Source organism: Mustela nigripes, chromosome X (genome assembly GCF_022355385.1).
Source record: "Mustela nigripes isolate SB6536 chromosome X, MUSNIG.SB6536, whole genome shotgun sequence".
NCBI lineage: Eukaryota > Metazoa > Chordata > Mammalia > Carnivora > Mustelidae > Mustela > Mustela nigripes.
Window position 1 is genome coordinate 71,506,173 of NC_081575.1, and position 14,270 is coordinate 71,520,442.

The 14,270-nt window shown below is 39.6% G+C and overlaps 1 protein-coding gene across 1 annotated transcript in view; it reads right to left on the bottom strand.

Annotated features, from left to right (window-relative positions):
• LOC132007107 (androgen receptor-like) overlaps nucleotides 1-14,270 on the bottom strand; it is a 52,801-nt gene that overhangs the window by 28,471 nt on the left and 10,060 nt on the right. Inside the window, exon 3 of the mRNA XM_059385239.1 lies at nucleotides 10,002-10,118. Coding sequence (XP_059241222.1) covers nucleotides 10,002-10,118 — 117 coding nt within the window. The remainder of the gene's footprint in view (nucleotides 1-10,001; nucleotides 10,119-14,270) is intronic.

Sequence of the window (14,270 nt, forward strand, 5' to 3'; positions counted from 1 at the left end):
TCGTCCAACCAACTGAGCCACCCAGGCTCAGTTGGTTGGACGACTGCCTTCGGCTCAGGTCATGATCCTGGAGTCCCGGGATCAAGTCCTGCATCGGGCTCTCAGCTCCACGGGGAGTCTGCTTCTCTCTCTGACCTTCTCCTCGCTCATGCTCTGTCTCACTTTCTCTCTCTCAAATAAATAAATAAATATTAAAAAAAAAAAAGAATGCTCTCACTCTCATGTTTGTCTGCCCCTAGTCTCACAGAACATCCACCAGAAGGAAACTTTTTCCAGTATGGAGCTTTGGGGGCAGAGAGAGAATAGCAGGACATTACAAACTCTAAGTGCCTCTTCTCTTAGAATAATGTAAAGTTTGACACTGGCTTGAGAAAAGAACAAAACCTCACACCTGATGAAGAGGCAAGTGGATGGTGTGAATGAGTACTGGGGTTATTGTGGGGACACTAAGGCTAGAAGTAAGGGGTTGAGTCTGATCCACTTTTGTCCTTCATCCGAAGTTCAGTAGGAAATAAGAGAAGGGAGCACTGGTTTTTAGGTTTTTCCTTCCTCCCTCTTCATGAAAGGGTTAAGAATATGTGCTTCTGAAAACAGAATCACCTTGACTTTGGGAATAAGGAGAAAATAACTGACTCTAGTTCCCTGATCTGTTTAGAGAGAGGGGCCAGCTGGCTTCTTAAGGCTGCTCCTGCAGAAGAAGCAGAAATCTGGTCCTTGTTTACTAAACTTACGTGGATCAGCTACTGCCTTCATCTCTGTGATGGGGCCTGAGGTTAAAATAAAAGTGCTTGGCAGTGGTCCAGCAGAACAGAGGTGAGGGGAAACTCATGATCTGAATAATGACCAAGTAAAAATGGCCACAGGAGCCTCAGGTAGGCACAGTGGCTTCTTGTTCTAGGTAGCACCTTGAGTCCCCACAGCAAAGCTTCTTCCTGGCAGCATGCTGTGGAAAGCAAACAACCAAACCAGAGCTTCACTGCGTCCATCCACCTGAGTGCTATCACATACAATCAAGAATAATCAAAAAGCACTCTGCTAATGCCAAGTCATATTACAGAAATCAACAATCCTGATACTACTACATGAATGGTAATTGATACTACTTCTAGAGCTAGTCCTCACAACATCCTGTCAGGTAGGGAAATGATCAGTCCCATTTCAGGGAGTCATTAACCTAGAAAGTAACCCCCAGACCCAAAACTGGAATCTGAACTGATGAGCAAACATCTGAGGCCTTAAACTCTAGATTCCAGGTGTTTCCAAGTTATCCACTAGAACCCTCTAGAACCCTCATTCTGGAATGAAGCAGGTCAGCCTTTCTTCAGTGTCTGGTTGTTTTGAGATGCTTGAAACTGCCAACCCGGAATTTTTCTAATATGAAAATAGAGAGACACTGTTGAATGTAGCAACCTAAAAGTGGGCTTGCATGTAGAAGTCCCCATAATCAGTTGCCTGAGCAAGGTCCTCTGATTTTAGTGGCAGCATGCAAAATTGGGGCAAGGGAGTGGCTGCCATTTTAGTCTGGGGTTCTTTTCTCTTTTCCTACCTACCTGTTAAGTCAGGCAAGGGGGGGAAATGGAAAATTCTTTACTTATATTTGTTTTCTCCCCCCTTCCTTTTCTGCCTTAATGACACATATACTAAGAAGCCTATATATGTGTTTGTGTGTGCCTTTTTGTGCACAGTGGGCAATAATTAGTCAGTGGGGGTGGAGGATCTGGAGGAAAAGAAGGAGGCAGAATTTAACAGCCTCATTATAGCTACTCAGAGCCCAACAAAGCCTCCCTATTTGGTCTTCTGAATTTCTTGCAGCAGCCAAACAATCCCATAATATTAAAAGCATTATTACTCAGCTTGGAGATGGGAATGCTTCAAAATTAATGTTTCTGTGCCTAACAGCTCACTAATCAACGCTTCTATGCCTCATTTTCCACCCTGGGGAGAGTCCTCAGTCTCTTTCAGTTTCATTGTGGCCAACATGACACACCACCCTGTGCAGGCCTGGACTGGTGACCTTTTTATCTTGGTCAAGATCCAGATTTTCTTCTTAGTTCTAAATTCCAGTCCAAGTTTTCTGCAGGTGATTTCTTCAGGATTTGTGCTTACGGTTTTTAATTGCTGACTGCTAGAAGGCTGAAATGTCCCTCAACAATCAATTTTCACTTCAGCCACAGAACCATTAGTCCAAGCAGGGGAAAGAAACCCATTTCTAATGCCTGGCTTAAGAGATCTAAAAAGTGTACGTAGCCAGGATTTACTAAGTCGAGGAAAGTGGAACTTTTATTTTTAAAAAGGTGACCCAGGATAGTGATACCATTTTATTTACTTCCTAGATACCTGTTGTCATGGAAACATTATCAATAAAAGACAATGTGAAGGCTCTACTGCTTTCTGGGTGGCCATGTACTTTTCCCCTTAGTTCTACTTCATACAAACATGGTCCTAAAAGATGGGCAAAATTCTCTAAAAAAGCATCTTGATCAGGTAAATTGTCTATGTATAAGTTCAGTTCAATAAGAACATATTTTAAATGCTTTTGTGATAAGGACTACATCCTACAATTCATAAAAGCAGGTGGCTATCTTTTTAAATCAAAAGTTAAATATTTCCAAATAAGAAGTTATGTTACTTCAAATAATTTGTTTCTGAATTGTTATATTTAGAAAATACTTGTCTTTGTATATATGACCTATTATGTTCTGTGTACTCTTAGCTTTCTGCCTACTGCCTTAGAAAAATATTGCCTATGACATCATTTTACTCTCTCAAGAGCAACTGAGGGATTTTAGAGCACTTACAGCAAAAAGTAAACAACAATAAAATCTTTCTGCTCCTATTACACTTTAAAAACTCAAGGTTTTTAAGTGGAAATTTTACAAGTAAGATACTCATTCAAGTACCAGATATGGGGTATCATTAATTTTGATGACTTGAAAAAATTATTTGCTTCTACCATAGTTATCTAAAATCAAAGACTCAAAGACAGACTACAACATATATGTGCTGTCCCAAATAATTTGGTTTGAAGGAATTGTGCGACAGTCTCTGGTTCTCCACATGCAAGTTTGCTTGAGAACTATAATTAGAGAGAAGCATACCCTTTTCCATCCAAAGTGTCACAAAATTTGTATGCAAGCAACTGGAATATGGTGCTCTAGACCAGGAAGAACAGATTTCAGGAGTTGATTCAAAGGTGATACAGAGACCAGAGAACCAAGGAACCAGTACTAAAAGCTACATCATAATAGCAGTGGTGACTGGGAGCACACAGGCCGATTCTCATCCAAAACAGCACTAGAGGGTACAGTGATATATTTTGTGTCCACTATGTACCAGTTTCTTTACAAACTTACAGTTCTGTAAGGAATATTTTATTATTCCCATAGTATAGTTGGAGAAACTTAGGCTCAATATCTAATGATTTGTCCAAGGTCATTAAGATAGTAAGTGGCAGAGCCAGGACTAGAAATGACACCTGTCTGTATCTGAGTGCCTTACACAATTTCCACTATATCATAGGACCTCTTAAAACAAAAGCACACACACAAAAAGAGAAACAGATTGTAAATGCTGAGTCACATCCTGTGTATATTGATATCAAAGTTCATAGGGAAATTCTGCTTCTCAGTTATGCCCATCTGTAGGAGCACTCAGGTATCTGAGTTGTGTGTGGGAGTAGCATACTTCTTAGAATTGAGACTTACCACTTGTATCTCCAACCTGAAGACTTTTAGGGCTCTGATTAGAGTCAAAGGAGAAGGGAGAAAATCTCAGTAACTGAGTTCCACATTATTGATTCTTTATGATGCTCTGCTGCCTGCTGAATAGGAGGTAGGGTGGGAAGTGGGACCCAATCACTGGGTGGGAAGTGGGACCCAAAGTCTGCAAATTTATGCTTTATAGGCCTCCTACTTTAGCAAAGAAGGTCAGGGTAGATCTTGAAAGGCTATTTAGAGTTCACACAAAAGGATTATCATTAACCTTTTTAGGGAATAATATCTGGGTATTAACAAACATTTAGTGATCATTATGTGCAATGCTGGAAGTCATTATATTTGTTGAAAATAGCTGGTCTAGCATCTTTCTTGAGTCTGAAATCTGTACCTGTGGCCATTAGATGACTTTGACAATGATGCTACTTTGGCCTGGATTACATGCTGACATTTGTGTATCACAATAATATAACAGACATGGTTTACTTTAGAGGTTTTGATGTCCTCCAATGCATCCTCTTGAGATGTGGTGAGGATGGTCTACTTTTGGTCACAAAGGCATTCTTGAATGAGTCTCCTGGTGAGCAATGGCATACACATCTACAAAACGAAAGAACTGGGCTAGGGGTATTGTCTGCCTATAGGACAGTCTTTACCTGTACCCAAGTTTTCCAAAGTGCATTCCAGAAAATAGTGGTTTTGTAGGATATTAACAGGTGTTTTATAAAAAATTGTTTCTGTGGTTGAATTAAATCTAGGAATCATGAGTTACCAAGCTCCTCAGGCTACTTTACTGCAGTGTTTGCCAAAGTCTGTGTTATACTAACAAGTACTGTAAGTCTTCCTGAGCAGGACCATAACATGCAGCTTTGCATAAATTATTTGACCATAAAGATCATTTTTCATGGACCATGTTGTGAAACTAAGTTTTTCAGAATCCATGTCAGGAAACACTAGCTTAGACCAAGGCAAGAAGTCTGTATAAAGGAAGAACTCTTGCACATGGTCAGTACTTCTGGTATCAACCCAAATGGAGGCAACTAACCTCAGGAACAAAGGCTGCAATCCTAGGTGTGAAGCAAAATTTGGTGTAGACTTTCTCTCTCTCTCTTTCCCTGGCCCATTACATATTTTTCTAAAGTGTAGGTCCTCACCTATATCACACTCATGCTGCCAGTAATTGTATTAAAGAAACAAATGTAGGAACACACAAAATGATATGTGAATGTGTCTATCCCATGTCACAGATCTTCAGCTGCCTGAAATCCAAAACTTTTAGCATAATAACTAAGTCCATTTTTAATGTGGTTTTACCTTACCTTCCCCATTTCCCCAGATCTTGTCATATTAAATGACTTGCTCTTCCTAAAACCCTCATTACATTTCTTTCTTATGTTTCTCTGCCTTTATTCAAACTGTGCCTTTTGCCTTGAATGCCCCTTCCCTTCTATCTCATTCAGTTTCTTCCCAGGCATTTCCTTTTTATCCTTTAAGGTTGAGATGTATTCATTATCACTCTCTATCTCCTATTTAACTTTTTGAGGCCAGGGATTTTATCTTAATCATCTCTGCATCCCCAACATGCCTACCTTAGTGTCTGGCACATTGTTCATACTCAATAAATAAATATTTTTCAAATGGATAAATGGATGAATGAATGGATAGAACGATAAAAGGACTAGCTAGTTGGCTGGATGGAAGGATGAACAGATATATAGATGGATGGATACATGCTGTGAAACTTGTCTCCTGAGAAACCAAGCTGTGAATAGTGTTTCAGTGTTGGAATCACTCTTGCATCTGGACATGTGTGGATACGTAATCCAGAAATACCCATTCAGGGCTGCTCTTGAGCATGCAGAATTATGAAAGAGATGGCCTCAAGACTGTCTTCAACCTGGAAACCACATAACAAACCATAACATCCATGATGACATCAGATCAAGGTCATGGGCTCCCTGAGCCATCCTCCCAACTGGAGAATCCTGGAGGTTATTAAAACATGCAGATCTGTTAGTAGTTTTGAGTCTCACATGTAAACTTCAGTCTTCTAGTAGGAAAGATACTTCTCAAGCAACCCCTGAAGAAAACACTGAACAGTTTATAGATTCTCACATGTTCCAGGTTTCTTTTCCTCTTCTGGGGTTTGGCTGCTACATGAAATTCCTGAAGGGCTTACCATCTCCAGGATCCAAGACAGGAAGGAGTAAAAGTAGGGTCTAATGTCCTTTATTAAAAGCTGAGAACTCAAGAGTTGAAAAATGAAAAAAAAATAAATGTTTGGGAAGGAATAGGAGGGTAAATAAGAAGGAAAGAAGGGTTAGGAGAGAAGATGGCAGGTCAGGGCAATTCTTTTTTTCTCATTACATCTTGGAAACTGGAAGTATATCCTTGGGAAGTACAGAGAATAGTGAAAGAGGGTTGTACACTTATTCTAACTATGAGCTGTGAAAAATCCACAGTTAATTCACTAGAGGAAAGGTCCTTTTCTGGAAATTTATATTTGTAAGTATTTTCTTACATTAAAAGTAGGCAAGAGGTTTAGATTCTTGAAGCAATTAGCAATGTCTGGCTTTTCAAAAGCAGCCAGAAATGAGCCAGGTACAAAGAAAGTCCTACCCTTGTGGTGAATGGGCTGTTAATAGCCTGAAAGTAGTCTTTAAGGGATCCACCCAGAGAACCCAGCCACCCTTGGAAATACCAAGAAACACCAAGACCTGTTAGGAAAAGAAGCAATGAACCTGTACATATGCCTAGAAGTAGAAAGGAAAATGCTATGTGTTTTAAATATCTCTGAGTTAAGGAGAGCCCATCACCAAATAGTAGATGGAACACTACAGAGAAAGCCAGTTAGAAACCTTAAGGCCTTAGCACTAAGCAAGCATCAACTACCGAGTGCCAGCTTCTTTAAGATACAAGGATAACCCTTCTGCCCTCCACTCCCTCAATAATTTATATATCTGGTCTACTTTGAGACAAGTAATATATCTTACCTGTGTAAGTAACCTGTAGTAGCTAAAACTATTATGCAAGTCAAAATACTCAAATCTAGACTGTCTGTACTCCTGAGGGCAGTGGATGGCTACCTAATCCAAAGAAAGACTGATATGCTTTTTCTGTGACTTTACACCCAGAATCACAAAATGATAGTGCCAGAAAGGTCCTTGGTAAATTGCATATCCCAATTTCATGATGGGAAAACAGCCTCAGAGGAGAAAAGGGACTTGCTTAAGGCCACATTCCTAGTTGCCATTTTAGAATGTATTATACCATTTTGAGTTGAGTGATGGGAAGAATAAAAGAAAATTATATGAATTCTCCTTCAGTGTGATCGGAATGTCTATGCTAAGCCCAAATCTTATGAAAAGGGAAGTCTATTGCCAAAGTATTTAGAAGGGCCACTATATATTTATGTTTTCATTCTTCTTCCCATTGTTGTGAGTAAAGGTGTGGTAAACATCAAATTTGCAAGTTAACCACTTTGCTGGGTTTGCAGCAGAGAATCAGGCAGTGTGGAGATAAGTTTAGCAAAATGGAAAGTTATGCTTTTCAAACAATGGTGTTTAAGTGGGTAAACACTTGGGATGTAAATGACATGATATTTGAATATAATATATGATCTCCTTAACTACTAGAATCAGCTTTCAAACAGGATTTTGATGGTACTTTTAGTTTAGTTTGAGGTGATTAAGTGTGATTTCTGGTGATGTTCTCTCTGCCTGTTGGAATTATTACATATTATAGGGCATGCCGAGTAACTCAAGGTAAAAGCCAACTAGGAAGTGCTTACCATCTAAATTACTAGGGACCTCACTGTCACAGTAAGCCTTCACATTTGTCTAGCACTTTGTAGTTTAGCAACGATGTTCATGCTCATCACATTCACATCACAGAGTGCTATCACTAAATTATAGACTTTGCGAAATTGAGGCCTAGAGGGGGCACAGTAAATAATGGAGCTGGGAAGTTAATTTAGGTCTGCCTGACTCCAAAGGCAAGATCACATACACAATATCAAGAAACCTTGTATCTTGTAGACATTTCTTCAAGTTTGCCAGCCTGAGTTCTATTGCCTAGTATGGTGCCATTGTATACAATAGACACTCAATAACTGTCATAGAAATGAAACTGAAGTGAAAGCCATTCACAGTATTACCTTCTTTTCATTATGTTGACCAAGTCCATTCAAATATGAGCACTCTATCTAATAAATCAATTTGGAAATTTAGTATACCACTCTTTTTGTGAAATTAATTTACAGATTTATGCCTCACTGATATATGGAGTAGTGAAATTACTCTTTTTTGAAAGGGTTTCACTATAATCATGTTACAGACTGTTTTATACTGAGAGATGTTGGCTGAAACATGAAACTAATTTTAAGATTTGGACCCAGGGGCGCCTGGGTGGCTCAGTGGGTTAAGGCACTGCCTTCGGCTCAGGTCATGGTCTCAGGGTCCTGGGATCAAGTCCAGCATCGGGCTCTCTGCTCAGCAGGGAGCCTGCTTCCTCCTCTCTCTCTCTGCCTGCCCCTCTGCCTACTTTTGATCTCTCTCTGTCAAATAAATAAATAAAATCTTAAAAAAAGAAAGGATTTCCCTTTATTTTAAGATTTGGACTCAAATTTTCAGAGATCTTTGGTTACAATTAAACTTTACCTGTGTCAAAGCAGGCTTACAATTCATATCAGCAGATGAAAAACTGAGGGGGGTCTCTACCTGGGAGCCCCATCTCTTACACACAATTCACAGAGAGCTAAATAACTGAGAGCTGAGTGTATCAGAACTCTCATCATAGGGTTGCAACATTCATATGAAGAAAACTTCTTCATATCCAGTCCCCTTTTGTTACCTTTCCTGACTTTCCTTCTGTACTTCCCTATACCAGTCCTGCTTCTTCCTCCCCACTACAGACCACAATTGTAAGATTTCTCTAGAGTATACCAAAAAAATAAGAACAAGATTAGTCTTTCTCTGATATTTGAGTCTCATTTAATGTGGCTGCCTGGAAAACTACTCACAGAGCATCTGCCTGTGATGTCTGGGGGTGCTAGACACTACTTGACATGGTTCTGTTGTGACTGTCTCAAACTGAACCTGAATCAATTCATTTGTAGTACTTTGGTCCGTTTAAAGGCTATTATTGCCCTGTAAGGAGGGGAAGATACAGTTATCAACATGAAGACCCACACATAGAAAACAAGTTGGTTTCTATAAACATGTACATAGGCAGACAAGGTATTGAGCACCTTGCAGAAAGCCAGAGATGGACAAGTGCTCTAAATTAGCCTTGAGAGGGGCAGGGAAAAAGGCAGGATTCTAGGAACTTGGGTTTTCCAGGCTGATAATGAATATTCAGGTAGGAGACTATTGTTTCAGGCATTCAGAAGAGAGCTTGCTTTTCTTCAGAGTTCCATTTCCAAATCAAAGTAGGCTAATAAGCTTGCTTTTCTTAGAAATTGTGCTTCTTTTTAGAAGCAGCGGGCAGCAGGGGGTACCCTGCCGCACAGATGTAAACACGAAGAAATGCAAAATTTGGAGGGGGAAAAATGGAAGGAAAGCCAAGCCTTTCTGGAATCCTGACAGTGCTCAGAGTAGACACAGACTAGGGGACAGAGAGCCTTAGGATGAATGGCTGCACTTGAAAAAGCTGTATCTTCCTTTTGTCAAGCCACTGTGTTATGAAAAAAAAAAATGTTGGAAGTTATTAACAGATTTGCAAAGAAAGGGAAATGATTAAAAGGCCTGCTCAACCCTGGGAGATATGGGATAGGAAACTGGTTCTGCTTGACATCCTAGTCATAGGTGCCAAAGAGAAGCAGCTTTTCATTCCAGGTGGCCAGTCCTACAATATAGGGGTAGTTAACTGAGGATATTCCTCGGTGTTCAGGTCCAGCCTGTGCCTGAGTCATTTTGCACCTGTGATTACTCTGGATTCTGTAATTCTTTCATCCTGGTCATCATTCAACAACATATGGCCAGTATCACCGTGTCCCCTGGGGAATCCTTCATAATCATCTCCATACTCACTCACCCCCTGATGGGTCCTGATCCCTGCATCACACCTCCTGCTCCAGTGTTGAGCCCCAGAGTGGGATGTGACATGGTTAAGGATAAAGAAAGGCATTAGCTGGCTGATGGCCATGTTGGGTATGAAGGAGTGAGTTTCTGTCTAGAGCACAGCTGGCCATCTCAGAAGCACCAAAAGAGGAACATCTGGTTTAAAGAGACAATCAGAGGATGAAGGAGGGAGAGGGAGAAAATGAAAAAAAGAAGAAAAGTATCATACCTCCCAGAGTCATCCCTGCTTCATAGCATTTCCGGAGGCGACAAGATGGGCAATTTTTCCTTCGGAATTTATCAATGGTGCAATCGTTTCTGCTGGCACACAGGTACTTCTGTTTACCTGGGAGAACAAACAGAACAGTAGATGCCCCATGATGCATTTCCAGAGTCTCTCTCCTTTAGTATTTCTAGGCAGAAATGGCATAAGGATACATCCTGCCGAACGAGAGAAGTGGACAGAGAATAGCCCTAAACAATTTGATCACACAAAATCACTCAGCCTGGTTTACTTATATGCTATATTGTTTGGTTTTCATAGGTGTTTTTATAAGGTTGAACAATTGAGGTCTTGCTATACTTTATGACAAGGACTATGACAAGGTGTATAGAAGTAAGATGTTCTACCTTTACTAAAAGCTAAGAATGGGGATCCTGGGTGGCTCAGTTAAGTGTCTTCCTTTGGCTAGGGCATGATCCCAGGGTCCTGAGATCAAGCCTCACACTGGCCTTCCTACTTGGTGGGGAGCCTGCTTCTCCCTCTGCCCATCCCCTTGTTTGTGCACTTGCTATCCCACTTTCCCTCTCTCTCTGACAAATAAATAAAATCTTAAAAAAAAAAAAAGAAAGCTAAGAGTGTCCATGGGAAAGTGACCAATGGCAGAAATTATCACTCTTTTAGCATGACACAGCCATTTGGATTTAGGCAATGTTTCTACCTCCTAACAACTGTAATCATTCAAGGGGTCATACTTAAGCTATTACAGTGCTTATTTTTCATAATAAAAATACAGGTAAAACTTCTATAAAAGAGAACACCAAGAGACTTCTAATTGTTTTTAAATTGATAGTGATCATATCCCTGATCCTGTGGGTTATAAAAATCAGAGATGAACCTCACTCTTTGTGAAGTGAATCACAACAGGTGAAAGAAGTCCTCTGAAGCCAGCAGAAGAAAAACAATTTCTGTTGTGCACATTTGGAGTTGTCACAGATACACAGAATCATACTTATACACATACACACATGCTCAGACCCAGAGGTCCGCAGGATCACAGCTGCTCAAAGAAAAAACATGGAGGCCACTAAAAAACACATTTTACTCAATATTTTACCTCCTTGCTCCCAACAGATGCCTGGCATACAGTAGGCCTTCAACAAACACTGAATGAATACACAACTGGTACAGAAAGATACGTAGGCACAGTCACCAAAAGAAATAGACAAAGATACATACCCTGCTGCTCTGAAACATGCAGAACTTCTCATGCTTGGAGCCTTTAGACAGCCTGAGCTTGTGAATCCCCCTACTCCACCCCTTCTTCTTCTTCTTCTTCTTTTTTTTTTTTTAGTCACTCTTATTTTCTGCTGTGCTTTAGTTTATGGGAGAGACTGGGATTTTAGGGAGGTTTCTTTTGGCAGAGGAGGCATGTTTGTGGTAGGGAAGATAAATTGCTATTTGATAGCAGGGACAAAAACACATAAATTCAGCTATAGCTTTTCTCCTCTTTCCCTTCTCAGCCTAAAATGTACAGACCGGGCATTCAGTAGTAGCCAGGTCAGCAAGACCTTTTTTTTTTTTTTTTTTTTTTAAGACTTTTGTTTTTCTTCCTTCTTTCCTCCCTTCCTCCCTTTCTCCCCCCACTTTTCTCTCTCATTCCCTTCTCTTGTCAAAGGTTTCCAAAATGCTGGACTTGAAGGAACTGTTAAAAATCACCCCAGTACAACCCAAGGATGAGTTCTGGGAAGGTGACTTGCTTGAAGAACACTCAATTGGAGGTTAATGAAGGAATAATATTACTATTTTATAGGTACCTACCTCGAACAAAGCCTGTGTTGGCAAGTTTATATATGCTATTTAAATGAATAACCACAGTTATTCTATTTAAATGAATAACACGTAGATACTACTACCATTACTTTTACTTAACAGATGAGAAAACTAAGGCCTCCAAGCCAGTACTCTTTCCACCATGCTACTGGATTTTTTTTTTTTTTTGTATAAACAGAACACATAATTTACTAACAGTCTTTTTTTAAGTATGCTCCATACCCAGCACAGAGCCCAATGTGGGGCTCAAACTCGTGACCTTGAGATCAAGACCTGAGCTGAAATTAAGAGTTGGACACTTAACCAACTGAGCCACCCAGGTTCCCCAACTGACAGCCTTTTCCTTACACAAACTGAGGATTGTCATATGCACAGAAAGGATGGCGCTATGAGTGCCATTCAGTCTTTGAGTATCAACTCCTAGAAGGGAGGCCCTATATCTAACTCCAGTAGGTTCATGTTCAGTGCTGTGGGTATTCTAGAACAGGAACATCCCCACAATTTTGGTGCTATTGCAACCTTTAGATCTAGTTTTCACATTAATTAGTAAAACTGGGTCATTATGAATACTCCTTTGAAGAATCCCTTCTTCCACAGGGGTGAAAAATAAAGCAGCTCATGAACCCAAGTTGGTAAATGAATGGTTGCAGAGCCACTGGATTAGGGCTCCCACAGGAGTTCTAGAGTCTGCTGCTAAAAGTAAACACCCTCTGAATGAGTGGTAAAAGTATGAAAATATTTTTTTTCAATTTGGCTCATCTCCCTGGCTATAGTTCATACTTTGTCCCAGAGTGTCTCCTGGCCTAAAACAATGTGACCTAAAATGCAGATATCCTTTACAATTTACCCAGGAATAAGTGCAAAGCCCAGTGCAACCAATACATTTAACTTACTGAACATTTATTATGGGCCAGACCTTGTAATAGCTGTTAAGGATACAGAGGAAAGTATCTGCTGAAGAAAAAGTTTTAAGTCCCAGATAACTGAGAGGGCACTAGGCTGGAAGTCACAAGATGGAATCCTTGTTCAGTCTTATTACTAACTCACTATACGACCTTAGACAAGTCCTTTATCCTCTCTGGGCTCCACTGATAGTATGTAATGTTTGAACTGGAAAAATCACTAAAATCTTTTCCAGCTCAAGGAGTCTTTTATATACTTTAATTCCGGTGTAGTTAACACACAGTGCTATATTAATTTCAGCTGTACAACACACTTAGCAATTCCATATCCAGATCAAAGCCTTAAATGATATCTGGATTTTATCCATAATATATTTGTGGAGTCTAAGTATTATCAATAAGCAAGACATTAACCAAAATAATGGTCTCTTGTCCCTCAACTTTCTTCTTTTAGGATAGCAACTTATTGTAACATTGCCTCTTATGTCTGCATTCAGTCTTTTCTCTTTGTTTTCTAAAGTCCTTCAAAAATCAATGCACTTAACAGTATTAGAGGGCCATTGTTATTGCAATCCATATGCAACATATGTATAAAATATATGCTTATACACATGTATGTGTACTCATGTATGTGTGAATGCACATGGGTGTGGGTGTACATACTCCCACAATAGAGTTCTTAAATTATCTTTATATATGTGTGTATGTGTGATCACATAAAGTATATAACATAATAAGTCGTATAAATTCATACATATGATGTGTGTTTCTTTTGAAGTAGAATAGTGCCTTTACTTACTTTCTAAAAAGATTTTATTTATTTGACAGAAAGATAAAGACAGTGAGAGAGGGAATACAATCAGGGGAGTGGGAGAGGGAGAAGCAGGCTTCCTGCTGAGCAGGGAGCCCGGTGTGGGACTGGATCCCAGGATTTTGGGATTATGACCTGAGCTGAAGGCAGACACTTAATGACTGAGCCACCCAGGCACCCCTAGAATAGTGCCTTTAAAGTTTTAAATGACACTTAACATGTGGGTGAGGGTCCCAAAGATGGATATAGAAGGAATCTCCTAAAAATGGGAACTGTGACTCATCTGCAGTTAAGGAACAAAACAGGGAATGGAACAAAACAGGATTAGGAACAAAAACAGGGAATGGAACACCCTCTTTAGGTTGCTTTCAATCCACTTCTCCTGCCTGAATTACCAACCCCCAAATGATAGCAGAACCAGTGTACAACCACTGGGTTGCTATTACTTCTTTTCTATTTATTCTACTTCTCCAGTATGGCTGAAGTTACCAGGGTTCTTTATTATAACAATGAATTAAAATATAATACATAATAATATATATTATATATCTTCATCTTTATATAAAAAATATATAAAATATGTACATGTATTTATATAATAATAAATTTAGATATATGGAGCACTGGACGTGGGGCATAAACAATGAATTCTGGAACACTGAAAAAAATTTAAAAAATTAAATAAAAATTAAAAAAAGAAATAGGAAAATTAAGTTTATATATTGAAAAGAA